This window comes from Corvus brachyrhynchos, unplaced genomic scaffold, assembly GCF_000691975.1.
Source record: "Corvus brachyrhynchos isolate BGI_N302 unplaced genomic scaffold, ASM69197v1 scaffold229, whole genome shotgun sequence".
Taxonomy (NCBI): Eukaryota; Metazoa; Chordata; class Aves; order Passeriformes; family Corvidae; genus Corvus; species Corvus brachyrhynchos.
In genome coordinates, this window is record NW_008240042.1 from 7,257,915 (window position 1) to 7,270,058 (window position 12,144).

The 12,144-nt window shown below is 38.3% G+C and overlaps 1 protein-coding gene across 6 annotated transcripts in view; it reads left to right on the plus strand.

Annotated features, from left to right (window-relative positions):
* CCSER1 (coiled-coil serine rich protein 1) overlaps window positions 1-12,144 on the plus strand; it is a 562,152-nt gene that overhangs the window by 88,779 nt on the left and 461,229 nt on the right. For all 6 annotated transcript variants that reach the window (XM_017744239.1, XM_017744243.1, XM_017744241.1 and 3 more), the window contains exon 4: window positions 6,694-6,814. In XM_017744239.1, the coding sequence (XP_017599728.1) occupies window positions 6,694-6,814 (121 nt within the window). The remainder of the gene's footprint in view (window positions 1-6,693; window positions 6,815-12,144) is intronic.

Consider the following 12,144-nt stretch of genomic DNA (forward strand, 5'->3'; position numbering starts at 1 on the left):
AGTCAGATCTTGGAACATGCGGTTTATTGCAGAGGGTGTGGGTACAGGGGCACTGCTTAGAGCTGCCAGCCGCAGCTCGGAGCAGGCCCAAGAGAGCAAGAGTGTAAGTGTAAGAGTAAGGGTGGAGTAAGCGAAGAGGAGGTAAGTAAGAGAGTAAGTGGGTAAGGGAGTAAGTAGAGTGGAGTGGTGAAGTCCTGGTTACAATACAATAAATCATCTTCTGTACTGAATATTCTAATTGTCACTAACCAATCTAATACAAGATACAAATCCTATAGCATTTACATACAGCCTATAAGAGTTCTTATATTACCATAGAGTGTTACATCTTAACTTCTAAAAACTACTCTTTGGACCCCTTCTGCTGAGCTAGTAGGGTCTGCTCTGACCCTTGGACCTGTTTGCAAGCAGAGGGTATTGTTCCATCAAGAGGGGATTATCTTCAGTGGCCATACCATTGTTTTCTAGTTGTTCAGTAACTAAGACCTAGTATTTCAAAAGTGGCTTTCATTTCGATGTTGCCTGTAGTTTTCATATTCCCAAAATCTTTTGTCAGGCAATCATATTTACAATGCTTTTCTGTTTCATCTTCCCCAACACCAAACTACAGTCGTTCTCTCAATACAGTGGAGTTAACAGAAAATATGCAAGAAGTGTGCCACCAGTATTGTCATTACCTATATGTGATTATTTTAGGAATCGGTGTTTCCATGACTTACCATGTCCCTAGGGTCCTTAGGTGATCAGGGTATACCCTTTCATTCAGGATCAGAGCTAACATCAGCATTCCATTAGGCATGAACATTGGAAAATTACAGTTTAATTTCTTATGCATGGAGTACAAGTCACCAGACCCAAATTTCACTTGTGGCTCTTACTCTGTATTATCACAGTGGTTTGTGACAACAAACTTAGGATACAAAAGCAAGGGTGCAGATACTCACTGCAGAATTGCTGGTGTGAGAGAGCATACCAGTGTAGACAGCAAAAAGCAGATATGTGTGTGCAGCCTTTGTGAATACTGTAAAAGAGCCGTGAAACATAAGAACCTGATAGAAAGTAATTCATTTGCCCATAATGGGCCTGTAATTGTTGCTATTACAAAATTTCTGCTTGTGACTATGTTGTGTTTAAGAACTGGGCCTGTGGTTTTATTGCAAAATTATTACAGCAAACCCTTTGGGGACTGTGAGCATATACACACATTCTTTTAAGTATTCGCTTGGCCAATATTGTGAAATGTAGCTGTTTCTAAAGGACAAGAGGCCCTAGAATAACTGTTGAACAAATAAAAAATAGAGATCCATTTAGTTTCCTTTTTTCTCCAAAGACCATCATCAAATCTAGAATCAAGCAGCAGGAAAATTAGGCTTTTTTAATATTATTTTTTAATACTAGGTGCTTTTTTTTTTTTAATATAAGTAGATGGGCAAAAATAGCTTTCACACAAGGTACCTTGACCTTTTGTGTTGCTTTAGAGACTGAAAGTCTCCTTGGGCTTTAGGGTTTAATAACAAAGTAGTAAAAGACTTTATTGTGTTTCTGGGGTTGAGAAAGAGGATATGGATCTGAATTCATACATGTGGTTTTGCTGAAGTGTTTCATGCAGGTGATGTTTGGGGTTGATGGAGAGACAAGTCAGAACCCTGGTTCTTTTCTGAGCTCTCTGAGTGGCCCAGGACTATCAGAGGACATATCTGTGCAGTCAGGAAGGGATTAGCATCGTGGTTAATCACAGTTCTTCCTGGACATACCAGAATTAATAGACTGGATTTCAAGATCCTTTCTTACGTGCTGTTTCTAACGTCAGCAGCTTTCCTGGCAAAATAGCTTGACCTGTGTGTTTTAAATGTTCTCTTTCTTTCCTCAGCTCTTCACTTGTTCTAATCTACTAAAGGAATTTACAGTGTATCCACTCTTCCTTTTTGGTTGGTTGGTGTGTTTGGGGTTTGTTTTTTTGTTTGTTTGAGCAAAATCTCTGTTTTAATTATAGCAGTTCTTTGTCCTGAATTTCCCTTATCTGAAGAATCTGTATAGGGGTTAGATATTTTGCAGCTCTTCCTTGTCCTTTGCTTAGAGCACCTCAGAGGGTGGCTCATTTCCTGAGCCTTTTCATGGGAGAGAGACATTTAGGAAAACACGTGCCAAGATGTAAATGCCTGCACTGAGAATTGGTGTTCCAGAGTTATTAAAACAACGCCTGGCCTTCAATAGTAAAAGGGATGTGGGATTGGATACTTGGGATCCGGATGTTGCTCCCTCATGCTCTAGTCCCCTGTCTCCTACAGTGGCAGCTGATAGACATTTCAGGGTAAAGAATTCAGTGCTTTCCGTGCTCCTGGCTGCTTGCCTAGCTTTTGACCAAAGCAGAAGGGTTTTTGGTACAAAACAACGTCTGTTTCCAGACTTGATCTGTCTCTTGAATGATGAGAGCTGATAATTTTAAACTTCATAGGCATAAATGTAAATACTTTGAGTTGTCAGGATAAGTGCCCAGCTTTCTGAAACCTAGAAATACTTCACTGTTTTCATGTCCCTGTGTCATAATTCCCATATGCTTCATTGCACACTGCTTATGAACATTTCCCTTCTGTTTTCTCTAAGCAGGTAGTACTTGCTGCTAATTTCATCTTGCATCTTGTGTCAAGGGAGACTTTTTTTTTGATAGCAAGCAGTGATAACCAGATTTTCTTTCTCCTCAATTAAAAAAAAAGGGGGGGGGGAAGGGTGTACAATTAAGTGTTCGAAATAGGTGATGTAAATGACATCCCTAGAGCTTAAAAATCTTTTTATTCTCTGGAGAAACGCATTCTATTCAGTAGCTGTTGAAGGCTTTCTACTGTCCTACTATTTAGGGAATTAAAATTTTTTCACTGATTGGTTCAAAGTAGAAGAAAAATGTTTAATTAGTCATTCTCATTGTTCTTGAAAGAAACAGCAAAGGGAAAAAAAGCGCTATTGTTTTTCTTCTCCAGATGTAAAGATCTGTTTTGATAGTGAGTGATGTTCTGGGACTGCTTAAACCAGCTAGGGTAAAGCCAAGCCAGCACTCTTAGTGATAAATGTATGGGGTACTTTTAAAACACTTGGCGATGGAAGAAAACAAGCTGTATGTGTCATTAAACTGAAGGATCTGGGGAGAAACTGTGCAGCTTGAAAAGTAGTACAGATCTTTAGAATAGTAGTCTGTGAACTTAGATTGTTTTCCCTTTCTGTAGTGTTCTCCTTTGCATGACTTGTAATTGGTAGGCAGTGTCTTTTGTTTCACTGAGAAAAATATGTTTCTTTAACATAGAGTAACACATAGTAGCAATGTTCCTCCAATTGTGTTATTTCACTGCAAATCTTAGCTTGTTCATGTAATGGTTGAATTGCGAATAAAGGACTGAAAAATACCATCTCACTTGCATGCAAATTGCTTTTTTTTTCTGAAGGTATTCACTGTATAACACATTCTGACATACTAAATGTTAGTTTCTTAAAGAAACTGCTACAGGTAGTGTGAAATTGGCTGATTGTTCCCCTTGTTGGTAGCTTGTGCAGTTTTTTCCACCCTTCTGGAGGTATGCATCAGGAATAATGTAATAGGCTGAGCCAGCTGATTACATTGATGGCTTTGCCAAGCACTAGCTCAGATGACTGAAAATTCTGCTTTCCTTACTGATTCATGTGGGAAGGCTAAATTTTTAAGTCCTTTCTGGATGTTAAGGAGCGAGTTGGACGTGTGAGAGGATTCATGATTAAAAGGAAGAATCCCTTAGAATAATTGTTTTTCTGATATTTGTGATGTTTTGAGGCTCGAACAGACTTTGATTCATAAAGAGTACAGCATGTAGACATCACGAATAGTCTTTTTTGGGGTAATGTAAGCCACTTGTAGATTAAAAAATGAAGGTGTAGAAATGAAGCTACACTTAAGAGTTGAGTTTGGAATGTAAAATGCAAACAATCTAAAGTAAAACAATGTCCATCCCCATCAGTGTTAAAATTGAGAGTCCGTATTCAAGCATGTTCTCATTATTTTAATGCATGTTACGAACAGATAGTAAGAGCATACACTTCAGTAGGTGAGAATTACTTGCTGCTGTGCCATTGCTATTTCATGACATTTTAGTTAATTATACTGTCCCATAATGACTTATGACTGTGCACAGAGACTTGAGATAAAAAGGAGGAATTGTAGTGGTTTTCAAAAGCGAGACCAAAGAGTACTGCTGTTTGGAATAGGGGGGATAATAAATTCCATGAGCTCCAATCACTGGATGACCACTGGGTTTGTCTTCAGCTGTAAATTAGGGGATTTTACAATGCCTGTGTAGCATTTATTATTAAACAAAAGCAATTTCACAGTTTAATTCATTCGTGAAATTTCTGTAAAGAGTGGGAGATTAGCAGTGTCTTCTTTGTTACTCATGATTCCCTCTTTTATCTTTCTTTGTATCTGCTCTGATGGACAGTGCCTGATCTAGGGCATACCCTCCCCTGTGATGCTTGTCACCAGACCTTTTACAAGTTCTAAAGTAATAACTTGATATTCAAGTAGTACAACAGGTCTTCTGAAGAAAAATATGTATGTGCTTCATCCTTTGTGCTCCCTGTTTTATCAGTTTTTGGTTAAAATTCAGGTACTGAATATCAGTGGTGCACTATGACAAGCCTATCTTTTTGCAATTGTTTGACTGTAAATAAAGAGACTAAGAGACATAAATGTTCTTATTTGCACCTATTCAGTTGCTGGTTGTAATGAGAAAATACTTTTTTATAAATTACTTGGTGCCTACCCAGCAGAATCATGTATGCTGGTAGGTAGTCTGCTGATTGTACATGATATAGTAGGATGTAAAATCACCTAACATTCCATTTTTCTTATGTTGTCTCTTTAGTTCATTGTAGTTTGCATTAGTTTCATCTTGATCTGTTGTGCATCAAGCTATAACACAAATCCTACTTTCATGCCTGTAGTCAATATAGAAAGTTCTCTTTGTGTATGACCATGTTTTGGAGATGTGTGTCCATGATAGTGACGAAGGATTGAGTAATGCTGGTTCCAAAAAAATAGGGAAGGTGAGGCTTCAGTAGTGGTCAGTACTGGTCACCTTAGGTGCCTTAGTCACTTAGCACAGTGTGCACATTAGTATTTAAAATACAAACATAAACAATACTGGACAACACCAGATGAATAAAATGCAATTACAAGCACTCCCTGAAAGGTTTCCTTCCTGACAGCTGCCTGTGCTCACCCATTTGTGCTGCCTGCTGAATGGCTCAGAACTGCTCAGAAAGCAAAAAAAGACATTTGTAGAAGTAACCGGCCCTGACCTGTTCCTGTTAGTGTTTCAGGGGGTTTGTGGAGCACCAGTGTGTCCTGTTGGTGTGTGCTGGGTTTGGGCTGAAGGTAATTCGTGCCCTCGGGGTAAAATGGCACAATTAGCTCTTCTTCACCTAGTCAGGGCAATGTGAGTGAAGTTTTACTCCAGTTTTGCTTCTTTTGTAAGGGGAGCACAGGCTGTGCCAAAGACGTGTTGTCTGTGGGCAATAAGGAGGCACACGATTGTGGAGAATGGAATAATAATAAATAAATGTCACAGTTCAGAATTCCCAGTTGTACCAATCTTGCATAAATGTATGTACTTGTGAAATGTGTTCTTTCTGGTTTTGAATTGCTGAGAGGTTGCCACAGTCATTCTGGTTTTACAGGTGATGTTATTGGATCTGTGTGCTTGTGTGCACTCTATGAAATAGTTCTGTATGTTATAAAATACTGTGTGTCTTTCTTTTTAAACATAGGCCACCACATTATACATTATAGTACCAAATATAAGAAGCTGTCATGCTTTGTTCAATAAAACTAACTCTTAATTCCAGCTTGTATTTTTTTCGGAAAGGCATACCTTGGCTGTAAAGGAAATCTATAGCTTCAAAATCAGTAGGAATGGTCGCTGCTAAAAGCTGAATTACTAGTGGCACTTAAAATTCAGAATTTAAGAATGTGTATGACTTGTAACATACACAATTATCTTTCAGAGGTCAGAAACTTTTGGGTATTCATTTATTAGTGCTAATTGAGCCAGGGATCATTCTTCCAGTTCTAAATATTGTCTAAGTTGCAACATTCAGCACAGTAATACAGATACAATTTTTATTAAAAGAAAGCATGACTCAGTATATCAGTTATCACTTCTAGACCACTTGGATTTGGCCTTTTTGGAGTAAAGTGAGTCATAACAGTAAAAGGTGAAAAATAAATCACTAATTAGATTTTTTCAAATCTATTTTCTTACAAAGTCTAAAATATTTGAAGGTGGGAGGTTTGCCTGGAAACCACCCATTATTCTCACTCTTATTTTCAGTCTGTGATGAAAAAGAACTAAGAAGTGAATCATATTCTGGTGTCATTTATGAAATGTAAGTCCTTTTAGGATTCAGACACACCAGTGAGCTAGAGTAGACTGACAGCAGATCTTGTGCTAGGTAAAACTTAGTGAATGATCAGTCAGTGGCAAAAAAAGTGCAAAGTAAGCCTGTTAGGAAATGTGAAAAAAAATGGCATTTCCATTGCATGTGACCACAGTGAAGTCTGATTAATCATTTGCATTTGTGTTAATCACAGCACGAATCTATTGTTTCTTTTTTTTTTCTCCCTTAAAGTAGAAGCTGTTCACTGTTTAACACTGATATTTTTTGTCTTTGCAGTGTGCCGGGAGGACTCATACCAGTCAATAGTCTCATGTGCTGCTGTAGTACTTACCCCTGTAGAGACGACAGTGGATACAAGGAAAAAAGAACAGATGATCATGCCTGATGTGTCCAAACAGTGAGTTATTCAAATAACACAAGCTTTTACAAGTGCAGTTTAAACAACTGGCCAGATTCCTTCTTCTGGATATGCATATACTCCCTCCTTTCTCTTTCATCAGGGCTTTCATAGGTGTTTCCAAAAGAAGAAACTGGCCTGAGGCTAAGCTGCTACTTTTGTTCATTAGCCTACATTTTTTCCCAAGACTTTTGGTAATGACATATATAGAGGGAATGGGCGTGTGTACTCTGAGATACTGACTTTTTAACAGGTTTGACAAGGTGATTTTTTTTTGTTTAAATAGGCCTTTCATTCTTACAAGTACTTGATTTTTATGATATGTAAATGCTTAGCTCATCTGAGATATTTCAGTATTTTCCAGTGACCATTTTAACACTGTGATAGATAATATGATGGCATCTTCAAAAGTGTGGTAGTGTTCTTCCAGGGAAATTCTGTCTACTTAATTAGACTGTATTTTGGTATCTTGCATTAGATGAGAATCATAACCACAGAGTGCACAGTAACATTTGCCTTGCAATACCAGGCAGGATGGTTATTTCTTAATGATTGAATCCTTGGAGAGTAGAAATAATTTTTTTCTCATGAAGAGAAAGGAAAAAAAAAAATTGTAAGGCTTTATCACAACACAAACTTGGGGTCTGTGCCTTTTAAAATGTGGAAGGTATTAAAAAACATGACAGTGGATAACATCATTGCTGTACTTACCACTTATGTTTAGTTTTCTGCTTCTCTTGGTATGTACAAATTTAGCTTTGGACTTGTCTGTGGAGTCCTGGCTTGCATGCCTATTACTGTAAGAAAATTAAAACATCCCCTCACATCCCCAAAAACCACTGAAACATCCAAAACACCACTGGTGGACTAGAGTAGATTAGATGGGATATGATATTGCTACAGATCTGTCTATGACTTAAGTTTGTATCTGACTGTGGTATCTTTTTCAATGTGGTGATAAACCCATTTCATCTAGTTTACCTGTACTCAAAATTTAACACAGTATGTTACCTATTGTCTAGGTATTACTGCAAAGGCCTTGTCTGAAATGCTGTTAGCATCTAATTGTTGTAGTGATTCAGTTGTGTGGCTCTCTGAATACCAAGGGATTTGAAAGGCACTGGGCTGCAAAATACTGTGCTGAAGTCCAGAATAACCTTTCTGGTTAGCTCAAAGCAGCACAGAACAATTTTTCTTCTTTTTGCTAAAAGGCAAACCTGCACTGTTGTTTGATTGGCTTTTTCATCCACTGTGATGAGATTCAGCATTTAATAATCCCTTACAAATTCAAAGTAGGAAACTCTGGTATTTGTTTAGCATGTGCTGAATGAAGCCACCTCCTCAATTTTTGGTGTTTGGGTTTTTATTTTTATTTTTTTTTTTGCAACCTGATTAGTGATATCTTCTAAGAACACAGACACAAGTAAAGCTTGTCTTAAGCACTCAGAGGTCTCAGAAACACACTCTAACTTCTGCTACTCTTTTGATACTCATATTTAAAAATACGACCTGTGGCTCTGGAATTCTTTCGATGTGAAGCCACCTTGTGCTTAAATAGATTAAATGTATTTGAACTTCTGCATATGAAACTGCATACGTGTATTAGTATTTTTAGACCAACATTTCTGAAAAGTACATTGGAGATGAAACAGAACCATCTTGCTTGAAAAAGTTTGCAACTGGAATTCAGTAAATTTTGTAGAAACCTTCGAATTAATAGTAGGGAGGTGAAAGCATGCAGCTTCAAGAAAATCTCCAGCATTACGAACAAAACATCAGCTACTGTTCACATCTCCCATTTCACCTTGTGCTTCCCACATGGAGGTAGTTTTCTTCATATCCAGTTAATGGAAGCAAAACAGATCCTAATTCCTGTGTGTAAGTATCCCAGTGTTATCTGTCTCCAGTGCAGACATGCCCTTGACACTTGTTGAGTTCCATTAACTGGAATGCAGACTCCAGGTATGAGGTGGTCTGCATGTGTGGATTATAGTTATTGATACTCATATGGGAAAAAAACATTGATTCTTTGATTTTTATGCTTATCTTCATTCGTATGGTTTTGACTTGCATGTCTAAAAACTATGCCTGTCACAGTGATGATGAGCAGTGGTCAGTCATCAAGGTCCTGTGGGGAGAATTTTCTGCCTTCAGACCCTACAGGGACAGAGTATGTTTAGACTAACTAATGCTTTCTAAAGGTACATAAGAAAGTGTGTAATCCAAACCTGATAAAATGCATATTAATGATAATAAAATGTTAAACAGATACAAATAATTTAAAATAATCTTGTATGCCACAGTAAAATTATATCCAAGAGCTTTAGGACTCAAGAAGCTGTGAAGACTGGGCAGAGAAAAAAAAAAAAGCTTTTAATACTACTTGTGTACTATTTGATTAATGATGTTATTTTGTTTTAGAAAGAAGCTGTTTAGTGTTTTTAAATAATGTATTTGCTTAATGTATTTTTTTTGTAAGCAGCAAATGGTGCCAGAAGTGGTAGCAGCAAAGCTAAACGACATTTTGTCAGTGATTAGATCTTACCAGGATTGCAGGAATAAAAGGCTAATTTTATTTCCCTCCCCTGTATTTTTTATTGGAAGCTCAAGCCATTTCATCAGGGAGTCATTTCATAGTGATATGCAGGTAATTGCTGACTCGTTGCTTGTGCACTGGGCAAAATCCCTACCTCAGATATTCACCAGGGGTGGATTTGGCAAGAGGCAGAGCATGCCTTTGTGGTTTTTGTCTTTCCACTCCACAACAGACACCGAGGCAGAGAAATACATGATCAGTGTGATGTCAGGGTGAAAAATAAGAAATGTGAGCTCTGCCTTACTTTGTCTTCTCAGCCCTCCATGTTGTCTAGGATGTTGCATTAACTTTGCTATATTTTGTAGAAATACAAGACTTTAAAACCTCTTTCTGTCTTAATAGTTGAAGTTATTGAGGCCTCTTTGTGTTGCCATAGTGATACATCAGTCAGTTGTTCTCTAAGGTGCCCAGATGCTAAAACAATTGGAACATTTTGAACAGCGAGTTCTGCTTACAGAGTCCTAATTTTAGTCCTTCCTATCTGAATTCGCATATAAATAAATCAGCTGCTGGCACAGAGCAATGGCATGAGGAATCCTCACTTCCATTTCAAGTTCTTATGAGGAAGCATGGCCCAGGGTACTGTATGTTATGCTGTAAATCAATTCAGCTTCAGCTTCACTGGGCAAATGCTCAGCTGAAAAGTCAGCCTACAAGGGGCAGTGTGGAAAAAGAAGTGTCTAAGACACATGTGTCCCTGAGCAGACAGTGTTCTGCTGCTGTGTGATGTTCATATGTAAACACAGAAAACCATTAATGTGCTACTAGTGCATGGAAAAACTATAGTGAAACTCAGGTGCACCATTTTATTTAAAGATTTAAAGTTAAGCTGGTACATATGTACTTTGATTAGTTTCTTTGGATATGACTGCCCTGCAGTTCAGAATAGCTGTGACAACATGCAGTGCTCTGAGCTGGCCAATTTAAAGGTGGTTTGTGCATTAGTACTTCAGCTGCTGTCACATTTCTGATTTTGATTTTTATTTAAAGATTTATTTGCTGTTGAAGTGTTGAGGTACAGATCCTGTTATGTCATGAAGCAGACACACTAATTTGACAACTCTTTTTTGTGTCAGAAATATTTTAATTACCAAAAAGAGGTAATGTTTTTAAACTGAAAGAAGGTAAATTCAGACTGGATCTAAGGAAGAAGGTTTTTGTAATGAAGGTGGTTAAACACTGGAACAGGTTGTCCAGAGAAGTTGTGGATTCCCCATCCCTAGGGACATTCAAGGTGTGTTGGATGGGGACCTGAGCAACCTGATCTAGGTGTCTCTGTTTATTGCAGAAGGATTGGATAAGATGGGCTTTAAAGGTCCCTGCCAACTCAAATGTATTCTGTGATTTTATTTTACAATTCTAAATATCACAGATCATTTGGCAACTCTTCAGACTCTTAAGATCAAGTAATTTTTTTTCTGATAAATGCCTGAATGAGCCTATGAAGTGAGTATTTCCAATATTCTGTTGTGCCAAAGCTGTTCCACTTGTACCTTGCAACTGTACTCACCTGAGCAAGATTTTTACACGTGAGTTCAAATACATGAGAAAGCTTCTTGGAGTCACAGTGACTACCTGGGTGCTTGCTGATGGAAGCAGGGTGCTAAGGGGGAGAGTTACTGCTTTAATGCCATTCTGTTCAGCACTGTTTAGTACAGATGCCAACCCAGGACTTTGGTACTGATATAGATTGGAATCTAGGAAGATTTTGGTGCATATATAGTCTAAATGTATTAGCTGCAGTAAGCATATTCCAAAATTTAGGAGCTTTTTTCCCTCTCTGTTTCGAGCTGTAAAAATATAATTGTTACATCAGAAGACTGGTAATCCTTTTTGACTCTTGCAGCCTTGCCTAATTCCTTTCAAAAGAAATTCTAACCAAGCTGATTATGTATCATTCTTCACTTACTCAGTTGTAGGTTTTCTTCTAATTTTTTTTTCCCCTCTAATTTTTGTTTTTCGTTTTTGGTAAATTCCAGGGAAGTTTCTTCCCCTTGATGTAACAGTGTGGTTATCTTACCTCTGTAATTTTTGCTGCTTCTGTTGCGATCCTGTTATTGAGAGATGCCTCTGCCCAAATTAAGCTGTAAACGAGGGCTTGAGGTGATCCCAGCAATATGTGGACAAGCAGTTGCTGCTCCACAGTTTCCCACAGTGGGAGCCCTTGTCTGGATGCATTACCCAGGATGTGCCAGGCCTGGAGCCAGGCCACCCTGCCACTGCATCCTGTGCTTATCTCATGGCAAAGTCCTTATGTGGTCTTAAAATCACATTTGCCTGTCTCAAACACAGTTTAGGTCCTTACAGCTCCTCAGTGGTGATGTGAAGTGTGGTCTCTAAAGCAGACAGGTTGTCAGGCAGTGGTGTCCACATCACGATTCGTGAATGCTCTGACAGTCCTTTCAAAAAGGCATCTTCCAGTAATGTGAAAAAGGAATGCTTTTCACACTTGTTTGGAAAACTGGATAAAACATGATTGGGACAGTGGGGTATGGAAGCATGTATTGCTCTTTGGGTAATGCAGAGAATAGGGATGCCCTGTGTTGTTCTGGAATGACAATACTTTGAGAGCTGTGATTCCAGCTCAGCTGAAAAACCTGAGACATCAGCTGGATTGCACTGTGCTCTCCACCACTACATTTTAGTGATAACAGGTAGGAGAGGTAGAATTTATATCCATTTCTTTAAAGCAGGTACTTTGAAATGGAGTAAACATAAGCAGTGTGTTTATGCT